The 18,400-nt window shown below is 42.6% G+C and overlaps 2 protein-coding genes across 5 annotated transcripts in view; one reads left to right on the top strand and one right to left on the bottom strand.

Moving 5' to 3' along the window:
- The window catches only part of LOC124293394, a 124,309-nt gene that overhangs the window by 27,202 nt on the left and 78,707 nt on the right, over positions 1-18,400 (bottom strand). For both annotated transcript variants that reach the window (XM_046734236.1, XM_046734237.1), the window contains exon 4: positions 1,163-1,225. In XM_046734236.1, coding sequence (XP_046590192.1) covers positions 1,163-1,225 — 63 coding nt within the window. The remainder of the gene's footprint in view (positions 1-1,162; positions 1,226-18,400) is intronic.
- The window catches only part of LOC124293393, a 36,314-nt gene that overhangs the window by 6,045 nt on the left and 11,869 nt on the right, over positions 1-18,400 (top strand). The window contains exons 1-3 of one of the 3 annotated variants that reach the window (XM_046734234.1): positions 3,293-3,303; positions 11,071-11,076; positions 14,272-14,278. The gene's annotated coding sequence lies outside the window, so the exon portion shown is untranslated. Of the gene's footprint in view, positions 1-3,292; positions 3,304-3,514; positions 3,522-11,070; positions 11,077-14,271; positions 14,279-18,400 lie in introns of those variants that run through there. The other 2 variants (XM_046734235.1, XM_046734233.1) reach the window with 2 other exon arrangements.

Here is an 18,400-nt window from a genome sequence, read left to right as displayed (position 1 = left end):
ATTTTATCGCTTCACCGTTCTTTCGCATCTTCTCTTTCCCCGTCGTATAGTCTTGAAGGTATGTGAATGGGATATCCAATTTCACGTCTGAAATTATTTCGTTTGTTTGTGCGTACATGTCGACTATATCGGCAGGTAAATAAAACTTGAGACACAATGAAAGTTAAGTAAATTTAATATACATCAGCACATTCATATCGGCTGATGATTCTTGATTTCTTTACATTTGAAGTTGAGAATTAGTTGGCGTATTTATGTTTTGCAAGTATGTGGGTGTGGTAATATTACTAGTCAGCACTTTTATTTTTAAAATATCAGACCTTTAATTTTCGCTATTGCCTGTGAAATTTAACAAACGGTATTGGTATAAATGCTTCCTACATTTGTATATTAATTTTGATACAGATTTTCTTAATAGGGTGAGGTGGCGGAGTCAACCCTTAGTTCAAACAAATTCAGATTCGATGTATGCTGAATGTTTTTTCGGACATTTCGAGTTTTTTCAGAAGTATGAAAGTTCGCGGTGGGACATCCCTTACCAGCGCGGACCTTGTTTCGACAAATTGCAGTTCCGGCAGTTTTATGACTGACACGTGTATTTCGCTATAAATGTAACAAATACAAATGTGACGATCCGAGACGTTGTGCTGGAAGCGAAACTATGCAGCACATCCTGTTTTTGCAAATTTTCTACTCAACTCTGAGAAAACAATTGATGAAAGTGTGGTGAAATCACAGAATGTAAAATTAAACGAGTTTTATAAACGATGATCATCATTTCTACTGAATTTTCCGGATTTTTAGATAAAATGGAGTCCAATCGCAGTTCAAATTTACGTGCAACAAGTAATGAAAGTTCACTAGCTCGATCATTTAGCTTCAGCTGTTACGTAATTGAAGTGTCAAGTAAATTTGAAAGCTCATTATTTCTGTAAAATTTTTACTGCTCGTTCGGGCTCCTTTCCCCATTGTACTGACTAATCGAACAATTCGATTTTGCAGAAGTGAGTCAAGAAACGTGATAATATACTTATACAGCGCGGGTTCCCAGTTCGATTCTCAAGTTTACTAAGACGTCATTGGACCTACCGCGATAAAAAGTGTTCAATTTAGACAAGGGCCAACGAAAGTTTAAGAAATGAATAAAGAGATCTCAACTCACCTTCAACGGACTGCGGTGACGCTGGTTCTGGCTCCTTATCGATCCGTCCTAATGCGTCGCTGGCTAAAACAAAAAATGTTAGGGTTTCTATACTTACAACAATAATTGTTGCTCTACAAGACCGCTCCGAGAGACATAGATAATGCTACATGTACTACGCGGTTTTCTTCTAATTTTGTCGAACTTTCGATCCGCGATATCTCCTAAAACTACGCAATTCGTTTTCTTTGCGATCTTTTTCCTGCAATCTGTTTAATAATCCGAAGGCAACGATCATATTGTTATTCACTTTGATATTTTGTCGGTAGATGTAAATGGTATCAGGTCTACCAAGTAACTGTAAAACATCGATAGAGTATGTGACGAGGTGTAAACCAAAATTTATCATTGCACAGTACCATGAGAAGGAACCTGGTATCGGGATGCTCTACCACGGCTCACAATATATCGCGAATGTGGCGCTAGAAGGGCGTAACTGAAAACCATCCTGCTGCCAGACGGGTGTATTATGGAGTTTTAACATTGCGGCTCCATAGAACAATAATTCACAAGCATTGTGCCAGGAGAGCGTATGCTATAGTGTACAATTGCAATGATACTTGCTACCAAAAGGGCGTGAACAAAAAAAATTAAAATCGATGTTACACTCCCAATTCAGATTATTCATCACCAATGGACGTGCTATGGATGTTTAGGCTGGATATGCAACATCTTTTCTGGATGCGCATTTCAACTGGAAGCAAATTGGAAGTAATTCATTAAAATTCCAAATGTTCGCTAGCTGTTCATATACTAGAACTTTACTAGTTATCCGCATAGACCTCCAATAGAGATTCAATGAATTTTGGGGTAAAGAAATCTCCACCTTCGGTACACAATATTTTGATATCATTTATCCCTGTGTGGGAACAATAGAAAATATGAGAAATCACTATGTGCACATTCTTTTCAGCGGACTCAAACGAAAGGTCTCAGACCTGGTAATGTACACTAGGCTCTTGAAGACGGCCAAGTACTTGGATACCGAACGAATTCTAGAGCAAACATGTAAGCGATAAGAACTGAATCGCCAGGAGGTTATATAACAGCTCTGTTCTGACTAGCGAGAGAGGTGAACAGCCACGCGTCGGCTGGTGGCTGGTTGCAATACGACATGCATATTCGTGGACACCCAATGAATATTCTTCACTGGTTTTGTTTCAACCGCGGATTCAGCGTAGATTTCTGTGAATGTCCTCTAAAGGACCATCGGGGACACAGATTTTCCATGGAGGTGTCAATCATATATGGCCCTCTCAATAGATAGGGTATTCCATGTGGAGAACCTTTGGTATAGCGAGCGCTTCATGTTCTATTTGTTTTTTCAATCACACTTCGAGCAGAAGGACGTAACATCACTTTTTAATTTTTTCGGCCTACGCCCTCTTGGCAACCGGTGATAGTTCGATTCTAATTTCGCCGCTGAGAAGTTATATCCATGTATGTCTCGACGATGCGGCAGCTAAAAAGTAAGTACGGCGCACGGCCGTTATTTGTTTCATGGTTTCTTAGTTTTCATTCTGGAACGATGGCAGTTTGACGGTAGAAGGAGGGGGAATGATGAAGGAAGGCACGTTCTAAACGTTCGTGGTTTTTAACCAGTTGTAATCTGGCGAACGGTACCGTGCATCACATCAATCGGTAAGATATGGTATTGTCCTTATTCGGGGTCGAGGTGGATGGAGATCCGGGATCGCCGCAGAGTCCGAGTGGGGATTATCTTAGGCCGAAGCGGTAATAGAGTCGGAGGGGAAGGAAGGTTCCCGAGGTACGAAGGAGAGTCAGAATTGCGAGCCCCCAGGGCGTCGTAGCCGGTAGTCCAAGGATGCCGGGCGTCGCGGTGACGTATGACGGTCATCTCATCTCCAAATTACCCGACGGCCATCTCGGTTCGGAAGCTGCAAAGCGACAGAGAGAAAGAGGGACAGAAGGTGGCTGCTGAGCAGAAGTGGGAGAAAAGGAAGGAAGGTTAGAGGCAATAGATTATTTGAATATCGAGTGACCGGGACAAAAGGGCAATGGGGTTTCAGAGGGGAACTGGATTTTTCAACGCCGGCGAAGAATCCGTAGTCCCCTAATACAGACCCATCGTCAGCCGTGTGGTGTATAGCAGGAAATTGGTTGAGTTTCAGCATAATTTAGTCTCGATCAATAGAGATCTGGTTTCTCCGTATAGCTCACCTCTAGCCACAATTATACATTCTGTCCTATATTATTTCCGTGCATCGTAATCAGATATTATCCTCTATCGCGCCATTTTCCTATTGTTTCAAAGTGAGAATAGTTTTTATGCGATATTGTATCCGCGTACAGGATCTTCGTCCCATTCGTAATGAACAAACTACTGGAAAAAAATATCGTCATAAACGGTAACGGTTGAGTGGAACTAATGTCAGTTGGGCACGGAATTGTATGCGGGATACGAGCATTTTACCCGGAAAAATACGAAAAATGCGTGAGATAAAATATTTTTGCCATCTGTAAGCTTCTGTAATAAAAGCAGTACATCACCGTCGGATGCCTAGCGAAGATGCTGTGGTTAAATTTGAAACCCAATTGGCAAGGAGAAAATATTTGTCGCTGCCGATTTTCAACTTATTCTTTAAGATCTTCACCAAAGTAGAGAAAACTCGATGCCCAACTTGAAGAGGTGTATGTATACGATAGACTCGTTTGAAAGGTGATTTTTTTGCTGTAAAATGTATATAGTACATCGTCTTGATACTCAACAAATAGAGAACTTCCGTAAACACACTCGTCTGAAGCAGATCAAGAGTTTTGCATGTAATTATTCAAACAGTTTGAAATGGGAGGGTAGGTTGTAACCAACCACCACGGCGACAAACCACGAATCCATTCTGTTACGAAAAATTCGAACTGACCGCCATGCTCGAATAAAAAGTGGAGTGGAACGACCGCAGAGGCAATCGATGTCTCCGGGGGTTGGGGCATCGACTCGCTCTCCCAAACGAGATTTTAATATTTGACTGGTATGATAACAATACCGATAATAACTGACCGCAAGGGGCTGTGGAGGGGTGGTGGTATAACTCGGTTCGCTGCAAAAGTCGGCTAAAATATTAACGTCGACATTTCTGGTTTGCGGCGGGACATCACAACGGTGCCCAAACCAAGCCGTTGCATAATATATTGTAATCATAGCCAATATATGTATTTTCACCCGCTATGAATACCAGATGTAGTCTTTGAATCTTGTTTGCGTGCGGAGCTCAGCGTCATCCAGTTTTCAAAGGTTACCCGTGTGCGCACAGCTGAATGCGCAAAATTTTCAAGTACGATCCGAATATTCTTCTTCTCGCGATTTTCATTATCGTTACAAAATCTCCACCGCTGCAGTCAACGCTGCGACTGATAGATCTGATCTGGGCTTGAATAGATACGGGGTGTTTGCACTCAAAAACTCGTGGCGTATTAATTACCTCAACAAAATCAAACATACAAACAAACCGAAACATTAACACTATAAAAAAGTGTTTTGAGTTGTGACCTTCATATCCAAGAATAACATTAATCAAAACCAAACATATTTTGAATTCTCGTTTCATTAAATTTTTGTTTGTCTCTTTTTCTTCGTTTCTAATATCCTTTGTTGTCAATGCCTGCATCAATTTTTCGGATATGTATGCGATTCTTTCACCGTCACGCCGCAACCTTTGAATTATTGTTGATACATGGGCATGTCAACGAATTCAGTAGAGATAGACTGACATACAGCACTGCATCGCGTGTCCCTCATGAGTTGCCCTACCCGCAAATCTACCTGTACGCGTCCATACACGGCGTGGTATATACCATGCGAATAGGTTAGACAGCGTTGTAGAATTGCTGTTCTTATCATAGTCAGTATAGATATAATACTCCACAATACGTTAACGCTGTCCATTATTATTTTACGATCTACAACGATCCAATTTCGTTGTCGGACAATTCGTGCATCGTTACTCTTCGAAGCTTCTTTGCTGCACACTCCAGTAATACCAGCTGCTAATAATACAAACGCACGTGCCGCTGCTTGTCGTGCGCTGCATTTTCCGACTTTTCTGACGATTTTCAACTTCAGAACAGTAATTATTGAATATACCATTTTCCACATGAATTTATTTTTCATACATGCTCACGGCATTAGAAGATAACACACGACGAGGCACATTTGAGATAGCCGTGATACGAATTGACATTTACGAAACTTCCCGAACACTTTTATCGCTTTAATGAACCCATACTATACATATCCTAATGTATGTGATGAGTCGAAATATGATTTCTTATTCTATCCGAATAAGGCGTAGATACCCTATTAGATCAATCGGTCTGTAATAGGTGAAATAAGTGCAGTGCAAAGTGAAGTGCGATTGTGGGGCAGGGAGGGGGGGGGGGGGGGGGTGTGATAATCGCGAGCGTTATGAAGAAATCACCGAGATGCCTCCCTCTGGCCCCTTATTTTTCCTCATTCCCCGCTCCGCCGCGCGTCGGCTGCAGACGAACTCTTCCCCGTCGCCATGACGACCGCCTTGGTTCACGGAGCAAAGAAGGGGGCGGGAGTCGAGCCGGGATGGTTCAAGACAGCAGAGTTCTCTCATTACCGAAGTAAAACTCCGCGCACCTCCTCCGCCGCCTTACTCCCGAGCCACCTTTTTTTTTTTTGTCACATCGCGTTTGAAGTGTATAATAGAGCAAATGTGTACTCAAGATCCGTTTTGTCACATATACCGGGGTGGCTATACAATTAAAAGATATATGTACAATATGTACATACTTATAGGTATGCATATGTAGGTACGGTTCGCCCACTTTCCGCCGGTGCCATCACACTTTTTAAAACTAAAACTTTTATGTAGCACGTACTTGGAAATAACCCCATTTCCGAACAGTGGGGAAAAACGACGCTGGCGCACGCGCTTAATTGAAATTCGCTATTTGGCACAACAGGGATTTCTTGGCGCGTGCGTACTTTTCGATAACTTGATTTCACGCACGAACCTTACGCACCGCCACTTACGTCATTGGTCTGAGCTCAACATGAAGTTTTGCTCGTTTAGCTTAGGTTTCACGAAGTCGGGCTTATGTCTCATGACCGCTCGATTACCTTTGATCTAGTTTATTTGAATTATTCAGTCAGTTCTTTTGCTTCTGAAATTAAACTTTTCTTTGCAGGTGCTGGAACAAAGAGTATGTGTCACACATGAGGATGGGCGATATCCGACTCGTGCATTTACAGCGCTCGCTTTGGCTCGTGCTGCGTTCGCGCAATTAATCAAGCGATTGCAGCACTCGTATTCGTTTGAACAGAGCGCTTGCCGTTGTTTGTCACACTGCAAACTGCACACTCGTATGAAATCACCTACTTTCCGCACTTGCAACACATAATATACTATTCTGTCATGTGCGTGCAATACGTACACTCTGCGGCGCGGGTAGGTACATAACTCGTTTAAGTTGGACCGTATGGCTGTGAACTTCCATCGGGGTGTCAGTTATACCTGTCACGAAGTATAAATAATAAATCCGAATAGTGGGTCTGATATTTTAAGGAGGCCGGTTGACCAAAAATCGATACTTATTGATTATTTTATTACAAGCTATGCAGTTGTACATCAGGTATTCCGATACTTGAATCGTAAATTTAAGCCTACGATTAATTATTAGTAGCAGTATTAGTATTTACTAGAAAAGTAAAAGATATTGTACTCGTTGACAAAAATTCAATAATCAATGCTTCATTTTACATCGCTAAATAATGGTTATAAATTTAGTGAAACCGTGTTATTTTATTCTGTGATGGCTCATTTGATTGCGATGACTACATTTTCAACAAAGACACTGAAATAAATATTGTTTTTTTTCAATGATCAGTTCAATCATCTTGCGATTTGTTGGTTATGAACAATTTCGGTGCGATGTGGTACTATTAAATATTTTACAGCGCAAACATTACGAATAAAAGTGTTTCAGTGAATGTGTAGCAAATGTAAGCTTCAAGACAAAATGAGCAGTCGTTGCGTAAAAATTGAACGTATTTGTCAGATTTTTAACCATTTTGAGGCGATTTGAAACGATCCAGCGATATCTAACATTTTCGTTGTAATTCCAGTATTTTATATTTTTAATGTTAAAGAGATAGCCGGAGATTACGAATACGTTAGTACGACTATCTCGCGATAAGATTTAAAAAAAAAAAGTATAGTTTTTTGGCGAACTAAACTTCCGAAAGAGCGTATTATGGATCGACAACTCTCACATATAAAAAAGAATCTGGGACGACTTGTCGGAGTACGAGGACGAAGGGGGTTTCATCGAAGAGAGGTGTGAGTTACTTCACTCCGCAACCCTTCATCATTATGGGGATGGGCTGGCACGCGCTGCATCGCACCGGCTCTCCTACCCGAACGAGCAACATCCCCCACCCCCAACCCCGCTTGGCCCCCGCAACCCTCCTTCAAAATCTAGCCACTAACAGTCATTGATTCGTTTTAATTTTCATCCCAACGTATGAGCTCCGCGCGTAGGAGCCTAGATGGTAACTCATTGTTGGTAAGGCGCCGCAGGGCGGTTGCCGTTCGCATCATCGGCACCTGCCGGTGCACATTATAAACTTCACATGTGTATGAATATTTATACACTATAATATAAAACTAGCTCTAAAACCCTCGTTCGCTAAAGCTCGCTCGGGGTCGGATGCCTATAGAGTAGCTGGTTTTTGAGCTCGTGCGCTCGCTGCGCTCGCTTACTCGGTGTCAGTGTTTTACCAGATGATACGAGATTCACCAGATACCTCATGCCCTCGGTGCTTGAGGATTGTTCAATGGGTAAGAAATTTTAGTCCGCTTGTCCTGGAGGTCGAGTTTGACCAGGTAGCTTACCTGGAGCGCAAAAACTACAGAGCGCTTGTCCTGGAGGTTCAGTTTGACCAGGTAGCGTACCTGAAGCGCAAAAACTACACAGCGCTCGTTCTGGAAGTCAAGATCCACCAGGTGGAGGACCTGGATAGCCAGAACTACGGAGAGCTTGTCCTGGAAGTCGAGTTTCACCAGGTAGCGAACCTGGAGCGCAGGAACTACGGAGCGCTTGTTTTGAAAGTCGAGTTTCACCAGGTAGCGGATCTGGAGCGCAAAAACTACGGAGTGCTTGTCCTGGAGGTTGAGTTTGACTAGGTAGCGTACCTGGAGCGCAGGATCCATGAGGTAGAGAACCTGATACTCGAAATCTGCGGAGCGCGATTCTCATACGTCCTCTCTACTGCGCGGTTGTTTTCGGACTGAGGAATTCGGCAAGCTGATTTTCGTCGCCGACGATTACTATAGATCGAAGACGTCAAGAGTGAAAAATTTTGGCTGACGTCACTTTCTGAACATCCAAACATCTGAACATCCGAACACTCAAAATTTGGTTTCGAACTTTAATACTGTGTATGATGTATGATGTACGATAGTCTAAAAATTCGCCAAATTTTACATAATAGTTACAGCCTAATCACCACGTTCGCAATCCGTGGTATTAATTTCGATATACATGGGAAGGAGTGTACAATTGAAGAACTCACTCCCTGGCGAATCAACTGTACGGTGCAATCCAAATCGGAGCAATCATTTCGTACAAAACGAGAAGAATATCTGAAAATCTCTATCTGTGCTGCGTAGTTCGAGATATTCGCTATAGTCGTCTTCCTACATAGAGTTCGGAAGATAGTACTTACATCAACTTTAATTTTCATTACATTATACGAGTGACGTTGCGGTTATGTCGAAAGTGTTACAGATACAAAGTGAGGAAACGCTAAAAAAAAATTTCGACAATTTTGGGTTTGAATCCGTCAACGTTTATTTACCAAGCAATTTACGACGTTGGAAAAACGCCGGGAATTTTTCGCTTAACGGTTGACTATTGCACTGTTCAAAGGCTGAAATTCGGACACCACAGGTGCGGAGCGGAGCGCCGCAGCGTCGCTGACATCCCAGCGCGTATCGTCAGGCTGAATTCGAAGGGCGGGGAGAGCTGGGAATTCTCTACTGGTCTAATGAAAGCTGGCTCCATTATTTCGCAACACGAACCACTTAGACTCGCCCCTCATCCATTTGCCGCGACATTCACATCCACATCCAGATCGCTCTCGCTGCCGGCTGCGCGAATGGCGGATTCGTATAACCTTCTAATACATCAATATGTGCCTCTATATATTTATACTAATTCAAAGGTTATGTCAAGATCTTGAAAAAAGCCCAATGGATCAGGTTACTTCGAAATAGCGGTTCGTAGACATGAGAGGTTGAAGCTTCATTAGGGATCGCAATCAATTATACATTGTGGGACAAATCTTGCTCGTGTTATTAATTTTTTTTTGTTTTGTTTTATTCACCTAATAAATAAAGATTATTTTGTGAGCACGAAATGTGTATTGCATAAACAAACCACTGTCGTCGGATGAATTTAATTGATGACGCATGAATCATTCGTTGCAGTCGTCATTATCGTCGGTAGCTTACAACACGATTCACATATCAGCCGAATACTTTGCAGACTTTTCAATATTGTTTATAGTGTTCTGCAAAGGCTCAAATACTAGATAACAATCATAACGTAGCGTAGCATCGAAATGTAGTTCGACCATTCTTAGATTGACAGCGGTACTCAACATTATTGCCCAAGGTCTTTGTGTCGTATAACCTGATTCAACTTTGCATCGTACTATTCAAATATTTGTGGACTACCACACTCTGTGTAAAATAATGTAGGTACTTGTGTACACATTCCAATTGAATTCAATATAACAGGATCCTCAGAAGATGCACAGCGGTAAAAATTTCAATTTCCAACTTCGGGATAGCAAAAAATAAATAGAACGTATCATTCTTCGCTTTTGTTGGTTAATCCAACGATTATACATTTCCAGTTATCAGGGAAGAAAAAAGTTTTCGGCACCCTGCAACCAGGAACGGGGGGAAATCCATTGTTATATATGTTGCGCATAGCCCATCGCTCAAGGGCGGCGGGGGGGGGGGGGGGGGAGCTCAGCTGTCTGGGCAGCTTTTCTCTGCAATTAAGTTATAACTATAAGGAGAGGTAAAGAAACGAAATATCTGCTTGGCTCGGCAGTGGGCGAGAGGAGCAAATGGACGCGGTGGCGAAGGAGATGCAGGGGGCAGAGTGGAAAACAATAAGGGGCCAACTAATCCTTGCGATATATTATACCCAATGAGAGTGGTTCTGGCAGGCGGTCGGAAGCAGGGGAGAGAAGGGGAAATACAGCCGAAGGATAGCGACTAACTGATGTACTATATCGAATTAGACGTAGCTCTAGATTCAGCTTTGGGCGTGGGTGTCGCCAATTGCGGCTACGAGCCAGAGTCCGAGCATGAAGGAAAGATGGAAAGAAAGAGAAAGTGAAACGAATGAACGAGAGAGGCTAGGCCGAGGCGGGGACGGCGGGATGCATGGGCGGAACTTGCGACCATCGAGTTTGTCGATAATTATCGTGGGGTGCAAATATCGACAATAACCTGGTCGTGTACGCCTGACGGAGAACCACTCGATTGCGAGAAATTGAATCAACTATAAGCGAAGGAGCGGGAGGAGAAAAAGAAACGCGGCCCTTCACCGAATCGAGAGATGTAATTAATTAATTCTCCCACCGCCGTCCCGGATCTAACGAGGTAAGGGAAAAATATTGCTACCGTACACGTATAGTGCAATTTGATGCTACAGATGTGCTTGACATGTGGTTGACCGGACCGTTTGAAAGCATAGGTATACAGGTACCGGCATTGTTACACATATACGAATCTATAGTGTACAATAGGTATAGTGTACATACCAATGCTTGTTGCCTTTGTTTTGTCACATCATCCCCTAAGCGCTTCGTTCGGCCATGCGTTTGGTCCCTTCAAATTGTGAGTGAGATATTTACGATCTGTAATACGTATACTGGACATTGATCGAAAATTAATAAATGACACACCTTCGTTTTTCACGAGATATGATAGGAAAAGAATGTACCTAGTCGGTAGCAACCGACGATTAGAACGTTGGCACAAATCGCAACGATGTATTCTTTGCGTCGCTTTGAGTGTCTTTTGCAAATGAATGATAGGAGTTTCGGCAAGTCGCCCTTAAGGTCTGACCAATTTCCAGGCGAACAAATGATTTTAGTAAGTAGGTACCGTACGTACAAGGTACCGCGTATGCTTCGCGGCTGCTTCCCTCACCTGTCATCTACGAGATACTCGAAACCGATTTCGAATCTCCAAATAACACAATTAAGGTATACGGACGACCCTGCATCCGTGCACGTACGGTAAATTGTACTCGGCAATGCGGTACAGGCAATGGTTATAGCTAGGAACATGCACAATATGTTGGAGCACGGGCGAGTTGGTTAGCCGCTAACGAGGAGGCCGACTCATAACGTTTAATTAAGGTCCGGTACCCGGCGATCCCGGGCGATCCCGGCCGATCCCGGGAGGTCCTCGGCGCCGAGATCGTGACCGGGATTCCCCGCAGGTAGATTCTCTGATAGGGCTCCGATAAGCCCGACCCCCCTTCCAAAGATTATGCCTGGGTCCCGATGGAAAGCTCCGTTTACCGCGAGAACAACGCGATCGGGAACATCGAAGCAGGCGTTGCTCCTCAAACTACAATACAAGCATCACCTGAATCGAGACGCGAGCAAAACCTGATAAGGTGAATCGGGAGGAAATTATCCTGAAATTGGATGTTTATTCATTGTCAGTCATATCAACTTTCCAGCTATACACGGTAGGGAGGCAGCGCACAATAACAGGTTCGGTCGAGAAGTGCAGCTTGTGCAAGGAAACACCTTGTGAATGTTCAGTTATTGTGCCGTTCCGAACCCTCGATAAAAATTTAACACAGGTACGCATATTCTTCTTCCCCATCTTGACTTATAAACCTAATTTTACGCCGGTATTCCGATTCCTAAGTACTAATTGTCGGATCACTAATGTCGATTAAATTTTTTCTATGCTTATGCAGGGTATGCAACTGTGTGTACCGCGTCACACCTGACAGCTCCGTAGAATAGTGAGGGTTGTATTAATGGGATAGCTATTACCTTGATGCCTGGTTGCCTGCGTGATGTTCGCGCTTGTTGCAAGTATTTCTTCTATGTACAAACGCGTTGTTCATTTGCATCTGGTGCGCACGCGGAGCGAACAGGTGACTCGCTCATGCAAGTTCGATGATGACGCTCACAGAAAGCTGAGGAGTGGGAGATGCAATGCAGCTCTAGGTGTAGGTCACGGAATTATTTTAGTTATCCCTGTTCGTAGAAATTTGTTGTTAATTTCTGCACATCACGAACCCTCACGACGTGACATCGGCCATGTATAATAGTGAAAAATATTTCTCACAATACGTTCCTTTCACACCAAGAAGGCTGCCTTTTTTATCAGCTGGATGTATTAATATTTGAAATCGAACGTTGCGACTACGGGGTCCATGAACTCGTGAGAAAAAAAAAAGAATTCACTAGCTTTCGTATGATTGCCACCAGTTACTGAGCATCGATTAACGAAAACGAATCTCCGACAGTTTCGAATTTTCTGCGTTTCACTGATTCTTTCACATCATGTAATAAAAGAAATTCAACTTCTCCAAAAGCAATTGGAACATCAAGGAAATATAAAATTTTTTCCATTTGTCATCGTTGTAATAATCTCGCATAATTACCGAACATACGGGTATACAAAGGATTCAATAAGAGGTAATAATATTGGGACCAACCCATGCAGGGTAAAATATTTCAACATACTCGAAAATACTCGGGTCTAAACACTTGGAACGCAATATTTTCTGCAAAATGATGCGCGCATGAATTTCGGAAACATTCCAAGGTGGATATTTCAAATGAAACGTTTTCTTAATATTTTGGAAACATCCGACGCTGCGCAGGGTTGCATAACTCGTTGTAATGAGTTTTTTTCTTACGCAAACACTCGGGAATGTAATTTTTTTGAATAAACTGTTATGGAAACAAAATGTAATACAAAATCAGGATAGATATCTGAAAGTCCGAAATTTCGCCGCGTGTACTACATTGACGTTCAAGAGTAGTTGAACCCGTATCGCTGAATTTCGCTGACTCGGACGGAGATGACGATGGATTTAAATCGATAGGCTCGTGAGTAACTACGCCGTGACGAGACTGACACGTTCGACATCTGACCCACGGCAATGCAGGCTAGATAATCCCATTTTACGCTCAGCCACTTTGCAAGAGGATGCGCAGAAGCACTTGAAGTGTTCCGCATTATCGATATTTCGCATATACCTCGACACGACCGATAAGTTTTTAATCCTTATTGTTAGTGAAATACTTGTATACTCGAGCAACCTTGCCGGCCGAGGGTTCTCGTCACTTGGCGTAATTAGACTCGTTTGGCTCGGAGCCACGGACCATGGCTCATCGTTATACCTACAACCCTCGCCTCCCAAGACCGCAGGATACCTACGCGACTACCGTGAAACGCGCCGCTTGATCATTAATATACGGCGCGTGTGATACAGTATACCATTATGTTATACTCACTTTGCAACTGTCTAATTCGTATCGATATGCGTGTCGAAATCTCTTTGTGAGTTATTTACCACGATTCGGGGATTCGGCAATGTATCAGAAACGGTAAGGCTTGGGCTGCGCTTCGCGGTACATATTTACTGTACTTGAAAAATTCCATCTTTTCACCAGAAAACGTCCTCCCTTAAAGTGAAAACTCGATCAAAGAGATCATCTCTAAGTGTTTGGAAAAAATCGTGGCGATTGCCAAAAACGCGTTTGTTTATAGAGGAACAAAGCAATGAAAGTCTTCGCGTTGTTGCCATTCGAATCGCGAGACTAACAGTGACTTCATCCACTTTGCGACAGTCGGGAAATACTGGTATAGAACGATAATCAGCAATTAGATAGATCGAATGATGAAAAATCATAGATAGAATAAATTCGGGTCGGGGGGGATTAAATTTCGGGGTATGTGGCGGTGGGGAAAGGCAGGAACGGGCGTCACGTCATGGTAGTAAGTTAAAGGAGTAGCTGATAGCGATCGGGTTATAGGTGTAATGAAGTAACACCTCGAGTATTCCTAGCAATTGATACTATATATATCTTATGCATAAACCGAAGTAGTATATTAGATGTATCCCGCACGTCGAAACGGAACTCCGAGGATGTTTCTCCGCCATGTGAGCCGGGGCAATTTAGATCATTGGAATTGTAAGTTACGATGTTGCTGTCCATACAGGATCACTCGCGGCACATAGTTAAGAATGGTCAGTCTTCCAACTTTATGATTCATAAAATACAAACACGATGCATAAGTTCTAATAGTTTGCGGATAGCTTCATGCGTATTCAATCGCTTTCATGCCAATTCGTTTTCAATATTATTCGTACGTGAAGTTTTTTCACACGTACGTACAATGATCTCTGTCATTGTCCGTCGGAGAATCTGCAGTACAGGCCGATATGTAAAAAAATATAAGACGTTACATCGAACGATGAGAAATTACACCTGACACTTTTATCTGCGTTACATATACTTATCGGAATACTCACTTATACGAAAAGTGTTTCTCACGTCTGCGTGCATATTTTTCGTGGGGCGATACTCTGCACAGTTCCTAGCAACCATCGAAAAAGGTAACACTTGTAGGTCTTTTTATTTAAAATAAAAATCACTGAAAATTAAAATCACTGAACTCCCGATATATTATTAGTTTATCGTTACTCGCTTTTCGTCGTGTATTGCACATTTTATTCACACAGATTCAATTTTGCCACTAGATTATTTTCATGTACCCGAAAATAATTATTCGGATAAAAATAAGATGAGATGAGACGCGAAAATACAGCATGAAAAGGAGAGGAAAAGAACATGGATGATTACAGAGTTTTTTTAAAATTTCATTTCGTTTGCATTACAGAAGGAATTTATCCATTTATTCATACTTGTTAGCGTTGTCGCCCTTATTAAACTTTTTACCCGTCTAACCATCAGACACAGTACCTCTATATGTTCACCTTTCATGCAGCTTATTTTTCACAATAACATTTTTGTTTATTATCTTCTGCCAATAAATATTGGCTTGATGATTAAAAGATTTTATTCTGGATTTGATTGACAAATTTTTGGTATAATCAATATATCGGCTTGGTTGCGCAGTAACAATGACGTGAAAAATGATCACGAGAACGTGTGTAAGTTGCAATGAACGAACGTTCGCGCAACGTATAGTAGTAATTATTGTATAAATAGTGCAAACAAAGTGAAGAAGGCGAGAGAGTGAAAATTTTTCAAAATATAGATGCCTGGGGGTGGGGTATGTGAGAGGAGGAGGGGGAGGGGCAGGGGGTGCCTTTACACGATCCTGTTCCGAACGAGTTGACTACTGATGTGAGATCCTTCTCCGAGCTTCCCGTCTGACAGACTCGTTTTGTCCACTCTTCTCTCTCGTCCTCGTTGGTCAGTGTAGCTGGCACATCTTACTGGCCACGCTTCTGCTCACTGTACGAGACTGAGCACATCTCTCTTTCTATCTCTCTCTCTGTCTCGCTCTCTCTTTCTCTCTCTCTCTCTCTCTCTCTCTCTCTCTATCTATCTATCTATATATCTATCTATCTATCTATCTATCTATCCATCTATCTATCTATCTACCTCACTCTATCCCTCCCTTCTTCCATCGCTCGCACGCGCGCACATACACACACACACACGCGTGCGCGCGCGCGCGAACGTTCACTCTCGCAATCCTCACGCCCCCGCCCCTTCAACCCACCTACCCCTCTCGACCGCGGAGGGTACATACATTATTTCCCCCCACCTCCGACTTTCCACAAACTGAATTATAAATCAGTCCTCGACGCAGCTGTATCGATATGTTTATGGGCATCTCCATTGGGACTGTTGAAAATAAATTAGAACCAGTCAGGTGCGTTGGAAAAGCTTCCTGCCTCTTGCGTACCAGGAACAATCACAACAAGGTCTGTCCAAGCCCTTCCATTATTGTTGAAAAATTGGAGAGTCAGTGGCACCTTTCGTAACGGAGGTATAAATAATAGCCTTAAAATTTTCACATCACACTACATATATTATACTATCGTCCGATCACTGATCTCTGGTCTGGTATCGATCTGAGTCCGATATAAGTCCGATATAACTCGATGTTTTCACTACCGGGCTCGAAGATTTGGAAAAGTTTTAAAAGGATACGGGATGCTTGAAAACAAAAGGAGAAAAACAAATTTTTGGTCCTCTAACATTCTAATTATATACACGCTGGTGGCACGAATTCAGACTATCATGAGAGTGCGGTAAGAGAAGAGGAAGATCGAGCGAACAAGAAGAAGAAAGATGAAGGGAGTGCCGGCGTTTAATTTGCGGGCGCAGAACCGTGAAACCTTTTTTCTTTTTTGTTCTCTGCGGTTACTACCCTCAGTCAGGGGTTTTTGGATGCCCAGGCGTCACGTCGTTTCGCCTTCTATTGCAGCCAAAAGCGGCTGAGAGGGTGGGCAAACCCTAATGGCAATAGAAATTCGACAACTCCGTCACCCCTTCAACCCCTCCCCAGCCCCGCATCCTCCCCTCCGGCATTACATGTATTATACGTATGTGTTATATATCTAAATATACGTGATATTACATGCCAAGGTGACTATCAAGTAATAAATTAAATTTAACGATGCCGCATGAGAAATTTTTGGTTCTGTTTAAAGTATACGTTTATTTCTCTACACGAATAGCTCTACTAAAAATATTTTCACTCATATATAGACGTCGTAAATGTTTACGAACCACTTGATAATATTTGTCGGAGTGAAAACTTTTCAACACCCTCTGAATTCGATGTAAACTTTCTCCAAAAATTTCACATAACCAAGACCGATCAAATAATATGTCATTCAAATCGTCCATTCTTCCTAATCTCGAGCATAGTCGCTGTGATTTAAATTCTGGAAACATATTGGGATATATGTATAGAATTGAAAAAAAAAGAACAAAGTAAATTCGGTCCCGTGGAACAAGCACAATCGCCATAATTTCCGTGGAGTGTGGGTACTCGGTGTCAAATAGATTTCCATCGAGACCCGGCGCCGAACTAGGATGTAATCAGCGAAGAGGAGGGAGCATTGAGTGTTGGTGGATAAAGGGATTGTAGTTTCCACGTTAGTTTGTTATACGTGAGCGTCGGTAATTGGGGGGGGGGGGGATTAATTAATAATAATTGGTCTAATAGTTTGATACGTCTCGTGGCAAGAGAACATCCAAGTTAATTATTTAACTCGATGGGAACAAATGCGGCACTCGACGTGAACGAGCCATTTCTCAATCGCGTCCACAGCCCCGGTGCGGGCAACAATTAACAGCAATTGATAAATTAAATGAATTAGACAATCTACTCATCGATCTCTGACTCGATACCAATTTACCGCTCCGCTTCTTATTCGACAATAAATTCATCTGCTAATCCGCTAAAATCGATCGACATGTATACACGGGCATCCTGCTACATCTTAATATTACGATATTCACACTGAGGGGACGAGCACCGCAGTGTTGCGTCACCAAATTCCTTATCGCGTACTTTTCTTCCACACTGTTTCATCATAAGTGCAAATTTGTCGGCAAATTGGTTCTTCCTCTGTTCGAGAGTTATCACGTGAAGTTGAATCCTAACAATTCACCTCTGAGCGTACGGGTCTTGATCCTGACGTTGATTAAATTTGTAATAGGTGCATATTGCTTGCAATTCATTTCGAAATTTGTCATCGGGCGATAGACATTAACAAGTTTTATGGTAAGCCAGGATTCACGTCCATTGAATACACACCATCGTGCCTATGTATGGTTACAGACGTTCCCTGTATAACGAGGCGTATTATACGTATGATGAATAATGTTACGTTGCAGGGCTACGAAATTGACCTTCGAGTTTGGCTGACCTCGGCAAGCCTTGGGTCAAACCCGAAGTGAACCCTGCTTTTGAAAACGCTTTTATAGTATTATTATGCGTGGTACAATGGTCAATAATCCCTCTGTGACATATCGCATATACCCATTAGCTGGGCGGTACACCGGCAGCTGTACCTGCGTGAGTGCGTCGATTTGTATCGGAGTACTCTCTCGCTCCCGAATTTGTCCAAAACCGATTGGCAAGTGCACTGGAATCAGCC

The sequence above is a fragment of the Neodiprion lecontei genome, chromosome 3 (genome assembly GCF_021901455.1).
Source record: "Neodiprion lecontei isolate iyNeoLeco1 chromosome 3, iyNeoLeco1.1, whole genome shotgun sequence".
Classification (NCBI taxonomy): Eukaryota; Metazoa; Arthropoda; class Insecta; order Hymenoptera; family Diprionidae; genus Neodiprion; species Neodiprion lecontei.
This window is presented reverse-complemented; position numbering and strand designations above follow the sequence as displayed.